This window comes from Lepisma saccharinum, chromosome 18 (genome assembly GCF_977018435.1).
Source record: "Lepisma saccharinum chromosome 18, izLepSacc3.1, whole genome shotgun sequence".
Lineage (NCBI taxonomy): Eukaryota > Metazoa > Arthropoda > Insecta > Zygentoma > Lepismatidae > Lepisma > Lepisma saccharinum.
The window spans coordinates 16165171-16177403 of record NC_139246.1 but is presented as its reverse complement, the minus strand read 5'-3'; the positions used below and the strand labels follow the sequence as shown (position 1 = coordinate 16177403).

The following is a 12233-nucleotide window of genomic DNA, read 5'->3' as shown; positions in this document are numbered from 1 at the left end:
CTATCCATAACGAGGTGTTGGTAGGTAGTTCACGCCAAGTTGAATGATCAATGTCATGTTGACGATGTTTTGTTGGATTTTTGAGGTTGTCTTTGTAACTTTTGGACGTCTCGACTATGAAGGCAAGATACATTTCCACATGTAACACATGGTTTCCCAGGGTTGCATGTTAAAAGATGTGGTGAGTACTACAGTATTAACAGTTGCATATTTCACCGGCATTTTCCGCCAGAACCTCATGTAGCTTAACAATGTAGGGTGGGGCAGAACGGAGTAGGGTCCCTAAATTTGTAGCTTTTTTTGTCTCATATATACTATTCTACTGTCGTTTGAATATTAAGTGTTTTGTTCTGCCCCGGGTTCCACTATGTATAAGATTTCTCTACATACTCACTCGATATATTCTTTGTTGCAATCCACGTATCTATGATCTTATTGATTATGGCATCTCTCTTCTCTGTGTCCACTTCTTCTAAGGATTGAAAACATGATAATTTTACTAAAATTCTTTGTATTTGTCCATTTTACAGCAGTGTTCATTTTGTGAACTCTGATTTGTATATAAAAACAATGTTCCTTCTGTTGCATAACTTTTCCACATTCTCAGTTTTGATGCTAAAAATGTGCATCTTCTTCAAGAACTACATTCACAATATATCATGGAGATAACAAAAAAGTTTTTAAAATTACTTAAACAAAAAATATTATTAAAAAAGAATTATATTGTTACACATATGGTGATAAACAAACGAATTCGGTGGTCATGCATGATAAGTTGATCACTTTCAATTTTGCCACCTAAGTTTCCAGGTGCAAGTGAATGGATGTTCTTTGAGAGTGCCCCTACTTTAATTTTATCTAAACTCGACTCTCATTCTCATCATTGCAAATTGGCAAAAGTGTCATAAAAGTGATGCTAAGTAACAAAAATACAAACACAATGAATTCAAGAGAATAATTGGGAAAAGAATGGGAGAAAATAAGACTAAAGAAATTAAAAGAAAAGTAAAGCGAGTGAAGGCAAAAATGCAAGAAATGAAAAATTCAGATTAATACCATTTTCAACAGAAAAGAAATAGCAAAAAGATTGGGAATAACTATGAAAACACATAACACAACACCAGTACATAAAATTACCAGAGGTTTAAGTTTCGATGTGAAAAAGAATATCCAAGAAGAAGGTCCAATACTAATAAATATTTTTTTAATTACCTGCAATTGGTCCTAAATTGAATTTATTTACAATTTGTTCAATTTCAGGTTTAACGTCCAAAATAGCTAGAAGGTAAAAAGAAAAATAACACATTTAACAGGTATGAAACAGTTCACTTCAATTTGTGAAATAGTAATGTAGTATTATTGACAACTTCAATAAAAATAATTCCAATGTTATATACAAAAAACATAATATGTATACATTTGAATGAAATATAACTAAACAAGTATAGAGTAAATATTTATTTGTAAATTTAAAAAAAATTCAAATTAAATGTAAATTGTTACCCTGAGGCCAGCAATAAGTGAGACAAACATAAAGTGACATCTATCCAAGTAGTATAATTTGCATAAAATATCACATACTGAAATCAGGCAAGGATCTCCCAAACCATAGCATTCCACTTCTCCACAAGGATTGAAATAGGTATATTCTATCAAAGATGCCAGGATCTTACAATTTGTACATAAAAACTACCCATGCAATTTAAGATTTTGATCCTAAGGTTTATATAAGTTTTAATGGTGTGAATATCCCCTCAGTTTTTAATTCTTACTCATTATACATTAATATTTCTGTTGTAAGAGATGCTCATGTTTCTCAATAATAATAATAATTAAAACATTAAATTTCCTTTCCAACTGAACTTACTTGCACTTGGATCAATATGTGCCCAAAGATTAAGCATATCTTCAATAAATCCTTTTTCAGCTATTGGATCATCTGAAAAAAAATACAATTAAACTCTCATTAATGTACGTTTATTAAATTAAATTTTAATGTTCTTTTGTTTAAAGTTTTCCACTGACCACCATATACAGTGTTTTCATAAAAAGAAAAATACATATCAACTCTAAATGGATATATGAAGTAACGACATAAGTGCAGAAATGTTAACAGTGAAAAAGAGGAAACAAGAGAGGGTAACCTAAAATTCATTTCATGAACAACAAATGCTATGAGTATACAGTGGAACCTCAATTTTACGTTTCCCATGGGACCAAGCTGTAAAAATTAAAATGCCGGAAAATGTATAATCCGGGAACGTAAAATAGAGGTTCCACTTTATTGACAAACAATAAGAACATTTTTTAAATATTTTAAAGTGAGACCTATAAGAAGTTGTAGGAAGGCCAAAGGTTAATTTTGGTAGCTGAGCAGTGGAGCAGTTTTGATTCTTGTGAGACTTCAAATTTCATTCAATTTTTCAGTAAGTTACAATATGGCCTGCGTGTTGCTTATGTTATTTCACATACACAGTTCATCTGAAGTTTAAGAAAATTGCCATTCCGATTCCCACTGATATTGATGATTGAAAATTGCAATAACTAAAAATTTGTTTAAAGTATTGACTATTATTTGTGTATAAATATTCCATCCCAATTATAAACATCAAATTACCACAGTTTTTCTTTAAACTACTCAAGAATTACACTACAATATTAAAATACATGTTATGTAATAACAAAATTCAGCTTTTCACACAATAATGGTTAAAAATAAATGGAAACTTCAAACTTTGCATAATTTCGTCCTCATGAATGCATAGAATTAATCACATTGAATTCAGTGAAGCAACATAACAGTAGTATACAAATAACAAAATTGGAAACTGAAGAAAATAAAAGAAGCAGCCTTCATAGCAATGGGCCAAAACCCTGTAAATCTTCTCAGTGTAGAATTCACGCAAATATGGTCCCCTCTCCTCATAAAATAGAAATAATAGCACAAGTGGGGCAAAAATTAATATAGAATTGGGGGGACCCTGCACAGTTGATTAGTACACCGTATTTGTAATAAAATCACAGGTCTGTGATAGGTTTGATCTCCACCACTGGGAAAAAAGATTTTTTTTTCACTAGAAGACAAGAGAAGAGGTGGTCTCTCGAAACACAGTGTTACACTAAGTACAGTGCACCATTTTTTCAGGGGACCAAGCTCAAAATACTTTATATATGGGAAAATGTAAAATAGAAAAAAGTTTTATAGCAAGTTGTTATGTTGGAACAATGGAGATTGACTGTATAATGCAGGAAAATGTAAAATCTGGAAACCTAAAATCGGGGTTCCACTGTATAGCTAAAAGCACTAGACCGTTACCGGCCATACCCAAAAAACCTAACCTAAGCATTTCCCAACTCCCGAAAGCACTATAAAATGGGTTAACAACCTGCCTCAGGAGGAGAAGTTAGCAAGAACAACAAGGATCGAGATCAGGTTGCAAGAGCGCAACAGTGTCAGATGTGGAGAATAGACTACAGGGTTGTCCAGAAACCATGGGGCCAAAGTCGTGGCCTGTCCAGAGGTGACACACCTGAGGCCAGCCAACAGGACCAGCACGCAGCTGTCCGTTCCAATGCCCAGGCGATCCCAAGATAAGTACCTGCCCTTTTATGGTGCTAATCCTTTCGCCCCTAACTTCTCCCTTTTATTATTCTATTGAAGTGCTATAGCTTACTAAGTAAAACTCAGTCAATTAGCTATTCAATTTGTGTTACGTTAATTACCTACTCTACCTCTGACTTGTTGCCTGTTGGTGAACGGGTCCTACCCTCAAATATAGAGAGTCAAATCCAGTACGATTAAGGTTTTAAAGCCCCAATTGTGTCTCCAGGGACCAGCCCTGGGACAGAACCTTAGCTCGTAACGTGGTGGAGGCACCGGGCATGCCAATAGAATAATAAAAGGTTTATCATAATTATCCACATATGCATATAATATTGCACATCAACACTATATTCACACACAATAAATTGCAAATTTGTCTTGTTTCTAAATTATTAAATGCATGAATTCATGACATCCTAAATATCTCACTTACAATATTTTCAAGCAGGCATGCCACATTTATAGGTAAATTTTTAGTCATTCAATGTTTCCAGTCTGCTTTATATTGCACCATAATAGAATATTCAAGATCTAATCTATGTTACATATTTGATCAAAGCCATGTAAACACCAACCTTCTTCACCTTTGCTTATCATATCCCATGCATTTTCCATTTTCTTCTTAAAGTCTTCTTTAGCATCTAGAATGAGTCCAAATAAGATTCACATCATATAATTAATTTCTATGTTTCAAAATTTACATATACACAGTGCTATTTTTTTCTAGAAAGAAAGGTTCTGGTAATCTTCAAGTTGATTACTTTAGATGGTACATACATATTTCTTCCCATAAAATAAAATGTTGTTAGTTCTATTCTCACCTACAAAAAGGCGCCGGTATGGCATACTGTTTAGTACTGCCAGAATAAAAAGCACTGCTCATAAATATTTATATGCTTGAAATTTCAGAGGTAGATAATCTCTAGTAGGAATATTATGAAAAAAAATTACTAAAAAAATAGCTGAAGCTCTTTGTGGTAGTGATACACTCAATTAGAAGGAATATAATTTGATCTAGGTAAACTTACTAGGTATTTATGTCCACCCTCAATTCACACAGAAATTTGCACTTTTTACTTTCAAGAAAATAACATCTAGAGTTTACTAACATTCAGGCAAGAAGTGGAAAGTAAGTTTTGCAACAAAGCATAGTCTCATAAAATAAATATCTCTTTCTTGATGGCATGACTTTTATCACTCTTGGCAACAAGGTTGAGCAACATAAAACTTTAAGCCATAAATGCGCACTTCAACAAGGATCTCTATCATACTGTACCAGCACTCTATCAGGTAAGCTACCAATCCAGGACTAGTTTCACCTACTTTTTCACTTACTCTGCTTGTACCTGTATTGAATTGTCTCTATTAATGATACTGCAATGTCCCATCTTGTGACCATGTGGTCTAAGGCATCATGCCTTGGGTTCCAGCTACGGGGGGGGGGGGGGGGGGGTGCACTGGTTCGAGTCTCCTCGGGGAAGCTAACAACTTTTCCCTGGGATTTTGGCCTGAGTATGGGACTGCTAATCACACACCATCGTGAGTAACTTGGGGAGCTATAAATGAGTAGCGTAACCCAGTCACGAAAACCTACTACTACGACTGGAGGTTCATGGTGCTGACTACACATCACCCCGTAACTGAGGGCTGGATGTTTTCCCACCTCAGCAGGTGGGAGTGAGGCCAGCAGTCAGCAGCCCTCATGGGTTGTTGCACCAAGGGTTATTATTATTATTATTATTATTATTATACTGCAATGGAATCTGTTGCCTTTGAAACACGATGGCATCAACAGTGCCTAGTATATCCCACCTTTGAGCTGTATATTACTTTACATTTTGGCAAACACAGGTGAAACAGGCTGGTTTATAACTCAGTTGGTAGAGCAATGACATGGTGTGCCAGAGATCGAGGTTTGAGTGCTGGTGGAGCCTGCCCCTTTTGCTTAAGTATCTACATAATACATCATATGTGTGTCTATATGTACCAAATTAAAAGGAAAGGTTCAGAAATTCCACCAAAATAAACATTCTTTCACTCTGTTACTTTAACCATATTCAGTTGGTAATACTATAACGTACTAGTACAACAATTATTGAAAATGAAAGTCTTGTTACCTTCATTTGTTTCTACCACTCTCCTTAATTCAGTACAGTGGAATCTTAATTTAAATTGTTTAGAAGACCAGGATAAAAAAAAAAAACTATAAATGCAGGGTAATGTAAATTCAAGGGAAATTTTATTATGCACTGTTGGGACAATGGAGATTGAATATGTTATGTAGGAAATGTAAAATATGAATTCCACTTCAAATACAAAATTTAGTTCTATAACAAATTCTGAAAAAATAGTTTTAAACATGCATTTGTCAATTAAAAAAGTCAAAAAAGGGAGGGGGAGGTGAGAGAGAGGGGGGCAAACATTTAAAAATGTAATCAATAGTTCCAACATAGGCCCACAATAGGCTGGATGCCATCCCACATATTGTATCTGTTATATCACATGAGTGCAATTTTAGTATCATTTTATAATGTTATTAGTCTTACCTTTATATTAGCTCTCAATATTTAATGTTTTAATTCATTAGAGAATATTATTTTTATATTGTAACTTTAACATGTCTTACTGGTGTCACTTTTTATGTACACACCTCCAAGCATAAAACTGTAATATGATAAGGTATCATCACATTGAATATTACATTATTTTAATTCATTGTATTGGTATATTGTAATTGTTGACTGACACGTCAAATATCACAGCATGTAAATGCAAACGTGATTCATGGATGAAATTAATCTAATCTAATCTAATCATGAACCCATTATCAAACTTGAATATTTATAAAACTGTTCCAAACTGCATTTTAACCTGTCAGTTATTATTAAATTTAATTAATATATCCAATTACCTTGGCGTTTTGACATGAGTAGCAGAACCTCAGCTATTTCATCAACCACAGTGGATAGCGGAGACACATTATCTACAATGAAAGTATGTTAAATATTTTACAGCAGACAGCATATGTACTAGTTGTATCTCACAACAAATAAGTGATTATCCAAGAATTTAGTAACAAATAAAAATATAAAGATTGTAAACTATGTGTGATTTTAGATATTTGATGCAGATAAAACATAATCATAATTATAATGACAAAACCTCTGCCATTTTGTTCTAAATTAAATTTTTGTTTGAGTGAAAGAAGAGATGATGAAAATTAACAAAACATTTAAAAATCAAGATATGCAAAACAAATAAAAATCATGAGTGAACATAATAATAATAATAATAATAATAATAATAATAATAATAATAATAATAATTCCTTTATTTAGCGGGCGAGGTTCAGCCGCAGGCTGCTCTACCACCTTTAGTTACTTTGAAGATGAGATATAATGTATCAATTACCTGAATGGTTTCTCAAGTTTAGTTCATTTACTATTTGCATTATATCGTCCTTCAGATCTTCTGCAGCTGCAAAGATAAAAATAGTTTGCAAAATTTTATTATCTATGCTAAAGTAGATAAGTATGAACCAGTGTAAGTTAACACTGTAATACACTGACATGACTTTAATAACGTGATGAAACAGATATAAAACCAAGTTTATTTTTATGTCCACTTTGCCCTCAGATAGGTTGATTGATTGATTGATTGAATTGGTGTTTTAAGTCCACTTTATTCACAGTAAGGGTAATTGGGACTGGACCTACAGTTTAAAGTGGAATCCGAACCACTATGTGCCTCCACCGGGTATCGAACCTGGGACCCCTTGATTACGGGGCGACGCTGCTACCACTGCATCATTGGGGAGGCCCCTGCACTCAGATAGGCTAATGAGCACTGGACATATGGTTGAATGTGGTATTGGAACCACTGTGCAATGTGTACGCGTTGAGGACTGAGGCAACAGCACTGCCACTATGCTATCAGAGATGCACATGTAATAGATTAGTCTTTCTCAAGTGCCTGGCTGGGTACTGGGCCCAGGCATCCATTATACCGGGCCACGAGAGATCCTTCTGAAATTTGCACTTGGAGCCCGATCTGGTAGCCACCTGGAAAGATTTTGTTCATGTTTTCACTGAGTTAACTGAAAAAATGCTCTCGTGACAGTGGAGGTGAGCAATCAAACAATCTAACCACGGGGGTGTTGCTTCCTGCCTCCTTCAAATTTGAAAGTTCACTGATGGACACCACCATCAATTTAGTTGTGCAGCAATCTTTATTAACAAATATACTAAAGTGGAAATATTTTGACTATTTGGAACTTTTTGGTGTGAAAAATGGAACATGCCAATGAAAATCAACACGTACCAAATAAATTTAATGATATTAACCAGAGAAAACTAAAAGAGTCCATTATATCCAGTTGTTGTACACTAATTTAAGCCTAGACATAATAGAACTAATACTCTCTATGATTATGCAATAATTCATTTATTAATATTAAATTGCAAAGGTACATATTAATTCACACATAAAGTTAAAAAAATAGAATGCTATGAGAGTGTTTTAAAAAGTTTTACCTCCTACGCAGTAATTTCAATAATATGCAAGATACTTACATGAACTATATGTCTTCTTAAAGGTTGTAATGTCCTCTACCAGGGTGTCACTACTTTTACACATAGTCACCATCATTGTCCACACACAAATGCCAACGTTGGACAAGTTGTTACATCCCGTCGACAAATAAAACAGGCATCTTCTCCAGGCACCAGCGATGCACATCTGCTTGTACCTCCGCATCACTGGTGTAACGATGTCTTTTCAGGTGCTCTTTCAGCCTCGGAAAAAGGAAAAAGTCACAAGGTGCAAGATCTGGGCTGTATGGTGGTTGACTTAAAATCTCGTGGAATTTGAGATGCTGCAATCCATTATGTTTTGGCTACTCATGTGTGGGTGAGTATTGTCATGTTGAAGAATTGAATCCTTGCCAGGCCTAACTCGCAGTAATTGTGCTTGGAGTTTCTCCAAAGTCTTCACGTACCAATCAGAGTTTACAGTGGTTCCATGCTTCAAATATTCTGTGTGGACTATGCTGTTGCAGTCCCAAAAGATGGCCATTGACACTTTTCCTGCTGTATTTTCGGCGGAGGTGAGTCCTTATGTCTGTACCCCATTGTTTACCTCTTGCTTTCCGGGTTGTAATGATGTGCCCAGGACTCGTCACCAGTGAGAATCCAGCAGAGAAAGACATCGCCTTCCTGTGCATGTCGAGTGAGAAGTTCCTGATAAATCCGCTTTCATTTCAGAAGTCAGCATGCATGGAACCCATCGTGCATACAGTTTTCTGTAGCCAAGCACAGTATGAATAATGTGATGCAGTCACTCAAGTGAAATCCCAACCATTGCAACAATGTCTTTCATTTTGCCATGGCGATTGGCAAGAATCAGTTCATGCATGCACACTTGATGCTGTGCATCCGTGGCTGTGGGTTGTCCACTGCGGACATGATCATGCAGGCTCATCGTGGCCAGATTGTCGCCTTTCAGATTCCTTGCCCACCTCCTGACAGTACTCATAGCCTCACAGGCGTTGCGATAAGCAGCACTCATTCATAGATGAATGTCAACGGATGCACAACCCTCTGCTGTGAGGAGTTCAATAACAGCACGTTGTTTGAACTGTACATCCATACGTCACCATTTTACTCACTATTGTGCACATGTGTGATGTTGCAGGAGACTGTAAATAGATGTTGCAACAGTCAGTGAATCAGCAATTATTCTCACACAAATTTTGAGTGTCTCTGAGCAGTGTTGCCAGAGTTATTGCATAGGAGGCAAAACTTTTCAAAATGCCCACGTACTTACAAGTAAAATAGTTTGGATTGGGGCATCAACATTAAAAAAATTACCAGACCACAGGCTCACAAAAGTTGAGAACCATTGTAATAGATGATAGAGCAAATACAACACATTTATGCCTTACCCAGGATTCAAAACTGGAACCCTAGAATTTGTAATTAGGATACCCATTGATTGACACTACATAAAATTATATCATTACTTACAACTTTAATGATAACATAAATATGAACAAACACGTTACAACTTACTAGTTTCTGGAGTTGCCTTTGATGAAACAAGCTTCATACTCTCAATAAATGTTTCCTTCGTTTCATTATCAGCTGGTTAAAATAAAAAGACAAAGACTTTATTTAGTATAAGATTTCAATTAATTGAATTGGGTTATTTTACATCATTTCTCTGCCACTTTTGGCTAATTGCAGCAATAAGGATGAATAATGATATGATGAAATTAATGAAGAATCACTTACAAAGAACACCTTTGCACTGGCTGGGATTCGAACCTGGGACCCCTGGCATAATAGCTTATTGTGCTAAACACTCTGTGAGAGAGGTCGGCATGTGCATGTGGGAGAATGAGAGGGAGATTAATATATATATTAATTTCAATTCATAGTTATTCTATTTAACAGAAAACCAATTGCAGTCATCTGGAATCATACATTAAGAAGGTGAATTAACCATTCATGGTTTGCACAGAATATTTACCCACTAACATCAAATCTGAAGACTATTGGTGATTGGTATCTGTAAATATTATGTTAGTTCTTCATTAATATCCATTATTATTTTATATAACTCTATCCTCAATGGACATTAAATTCAGAATTTACTATCTTTGAAATACTGAAAAAGTTATGTTTAAGATTTAAAAAATAAAAGATGAAACTTTATATTTAAGGTAATTTACAGTAACATAGCATGAACCCACCGTGTAAATAAAAACAATCGTAATATTTTTTTCAAAAGTCCTCAGAAAATTATCTATCTCCTCATACTATAAAATATTATTAACGCTGATTTTATGAAACTATAAAATCCTTATAAAATAAATTTACTTTTATCTGGACTAGTTGCTTTCCAAATTTCTCCAAGTGCAATCTCAAATTTTTCAGCTTCTTTTTCTGAATCTAAAATAAATAAATGAAAAAGAATTAATGTATTTTATCTCAAAGTTGTCTATATTTACTATAACTGAGCAGCTACTACTTTCAACCAATCTTATTCCATGTTGATATTGATCCTCATCCTTGAACTGTTATTAAAATTAACATTGTAATTATACTGCATTAATTTACTTAGTTTTTTTTCAAATATTCAAAACATGACCTTGGAATTTAAAAATAGCTGCCAATTAATAACAAAATACATTTACACACAATATTAACACAAAAATAATGACAATTTCAAATTTGCTTATTTCCAGGATACTTGAGCACCATGAGAAAACTGTACTCTGGAAAAGTATCGGCTACAATCATGCAAACTGTTAATTTTCGAATTTTTTGTTATTTTACATTGCTTTCATGCAATTTTTGGCTACTTGCAACAATGAAGATAAGTGTTGGCGAGATGAAATTTATGAAGGCATCCACACAAAGAACACCCTTCAGACAAGGACTTGAATTTGGGAACTCTGATGGCGAGATTGAAAATCTACGACTTAAAGTGCTCAGTCACCAAAACATCAATTTTCGAATACTGATAATAGTACTAGCCCATACCAATGCCAAGACACAGCTAAAAGTATTTACGTATTAAATGTTATGCATTGGTTCATATCTTTTATTATAGGTCCCAGTTTGGGCATTCGTGTTCTTTGTGCACGTCCCTTCATCAATTCCTCTCACAAAGACTCATCCTCATTGTTGTGATCACCAAAAGTAGAAGAAAAGCAAGCTAAATAACTAATCAAATCAAACTTTAGGTATATATGCTATTAAAATATGCCATATGCCATTGATGGACGAACGTTTTGCCTATTTATTTTCCAGGTGCTTTAGAAAGAAGTTGCTTTTTTATTGGCTTAGCTCTATATTATTTTCTTTAAGTGCATCTGTCCATTATATTTTTACTGCTTCCTGCCTCTAACTAACTAACTAACTCTCTAGCCTTCTTAAACCCGAAGGTTCATGGCTGCAGCAACACAGGCCTTCCAACTTTCCCTATCTTGAGCAAGTTCTATATACTCTTTTCCATCCCTACCGATTTCCCATAGGTCCATCTGATTTACTTCTGATTTATCTCCTACATGGACATTTAAAAGGTCATTAAAGTAGTTCTTCCATCTATTTAGAATATCGCTTGGGTCAGCTAGAAAATCACCGTCTTTATCTTTTATCAAGTTTACTTTAGGTTGCCACCCCTTTCTAAACTCATTTACACCTTTATATAAATCTCTGATATTTTTATTTTTGCTGTTTGTTTCAATTTCGTTAATTTTGCTTTTTAAGTAATCTTTTTTTTTACTTCTAAACGTGCGGTTAACTTCTCTCTTTATTCTATTATAATTGTTTAGATTTGTATCATCAGAGTTATTTAACCACCTAAGTCTAGCCTGATTTCTTATTTCTATTAGATTATGACATTCATTATCAAACCATGGCTTACTTTTTCTCGGTTTAAGGTATCCTATACTTTCTTTAGCTGCTGATTCTATTGCATTACGTATGTGCTCCCAATTCTTATTTACGTCTGTTTCATTTATATTTTCATCATCATTAAAATCCTGCAAAACATCAAATCTAGTTGACAGTTTAATTTGGTAATCTTTCTTAATTCTTTCATCAGTAAACGTTCCTGTATGAAA

The 12233-nt window shown here is 34.5% G+C and overlaps 1 protein-coding gene across 30 annotated transcripts in view; it reads right to left on the bottom strand.

The window, feature by feature from the left end:
- The window catches only part of LOC146002413 (uncharacterized), a 562931-nt gene that overhangs the window by 101177 nt on the left and 449521 nt on the right, over nt 1–12233 (bottom strand). For 28 of the 30 annotated variants that reach the window (XM_083140199.1, XM_083140200.1, XM_083140205.1 and 25 more), the window contains 8 exons: nt 10483–10554; nt 9673–9744; nt 7016–7081; nt 6516–6587; nt 4180–4245; nt 1868–1939; nt 1213–1278; nt 395–472 (listed from right to left, as the gene is read on the bottom strand). In XM_083140199.1, coding sequence (XP_082996325.1) covers nt 395–472; nt 1213–1278; nt 1868–1939; nt 4180–4245; nt 6516–6587; nt 7016–7081; nt 9673–9744; nt 10483–10554 — 564 coding nt within the window. The remainder of the gene's footprint in view (nt 1–394; nt 473–1212; nt 1279–1867; nt 1940–4179; nt 4246–6515; nt 6588–7015; nt 7082–9672; nt 9745–10482; nt 10555–12233) is intronic. The other 2 variants (XM_083140202.1, XM_083140204.1) reach the window with 2 other exon arrangements.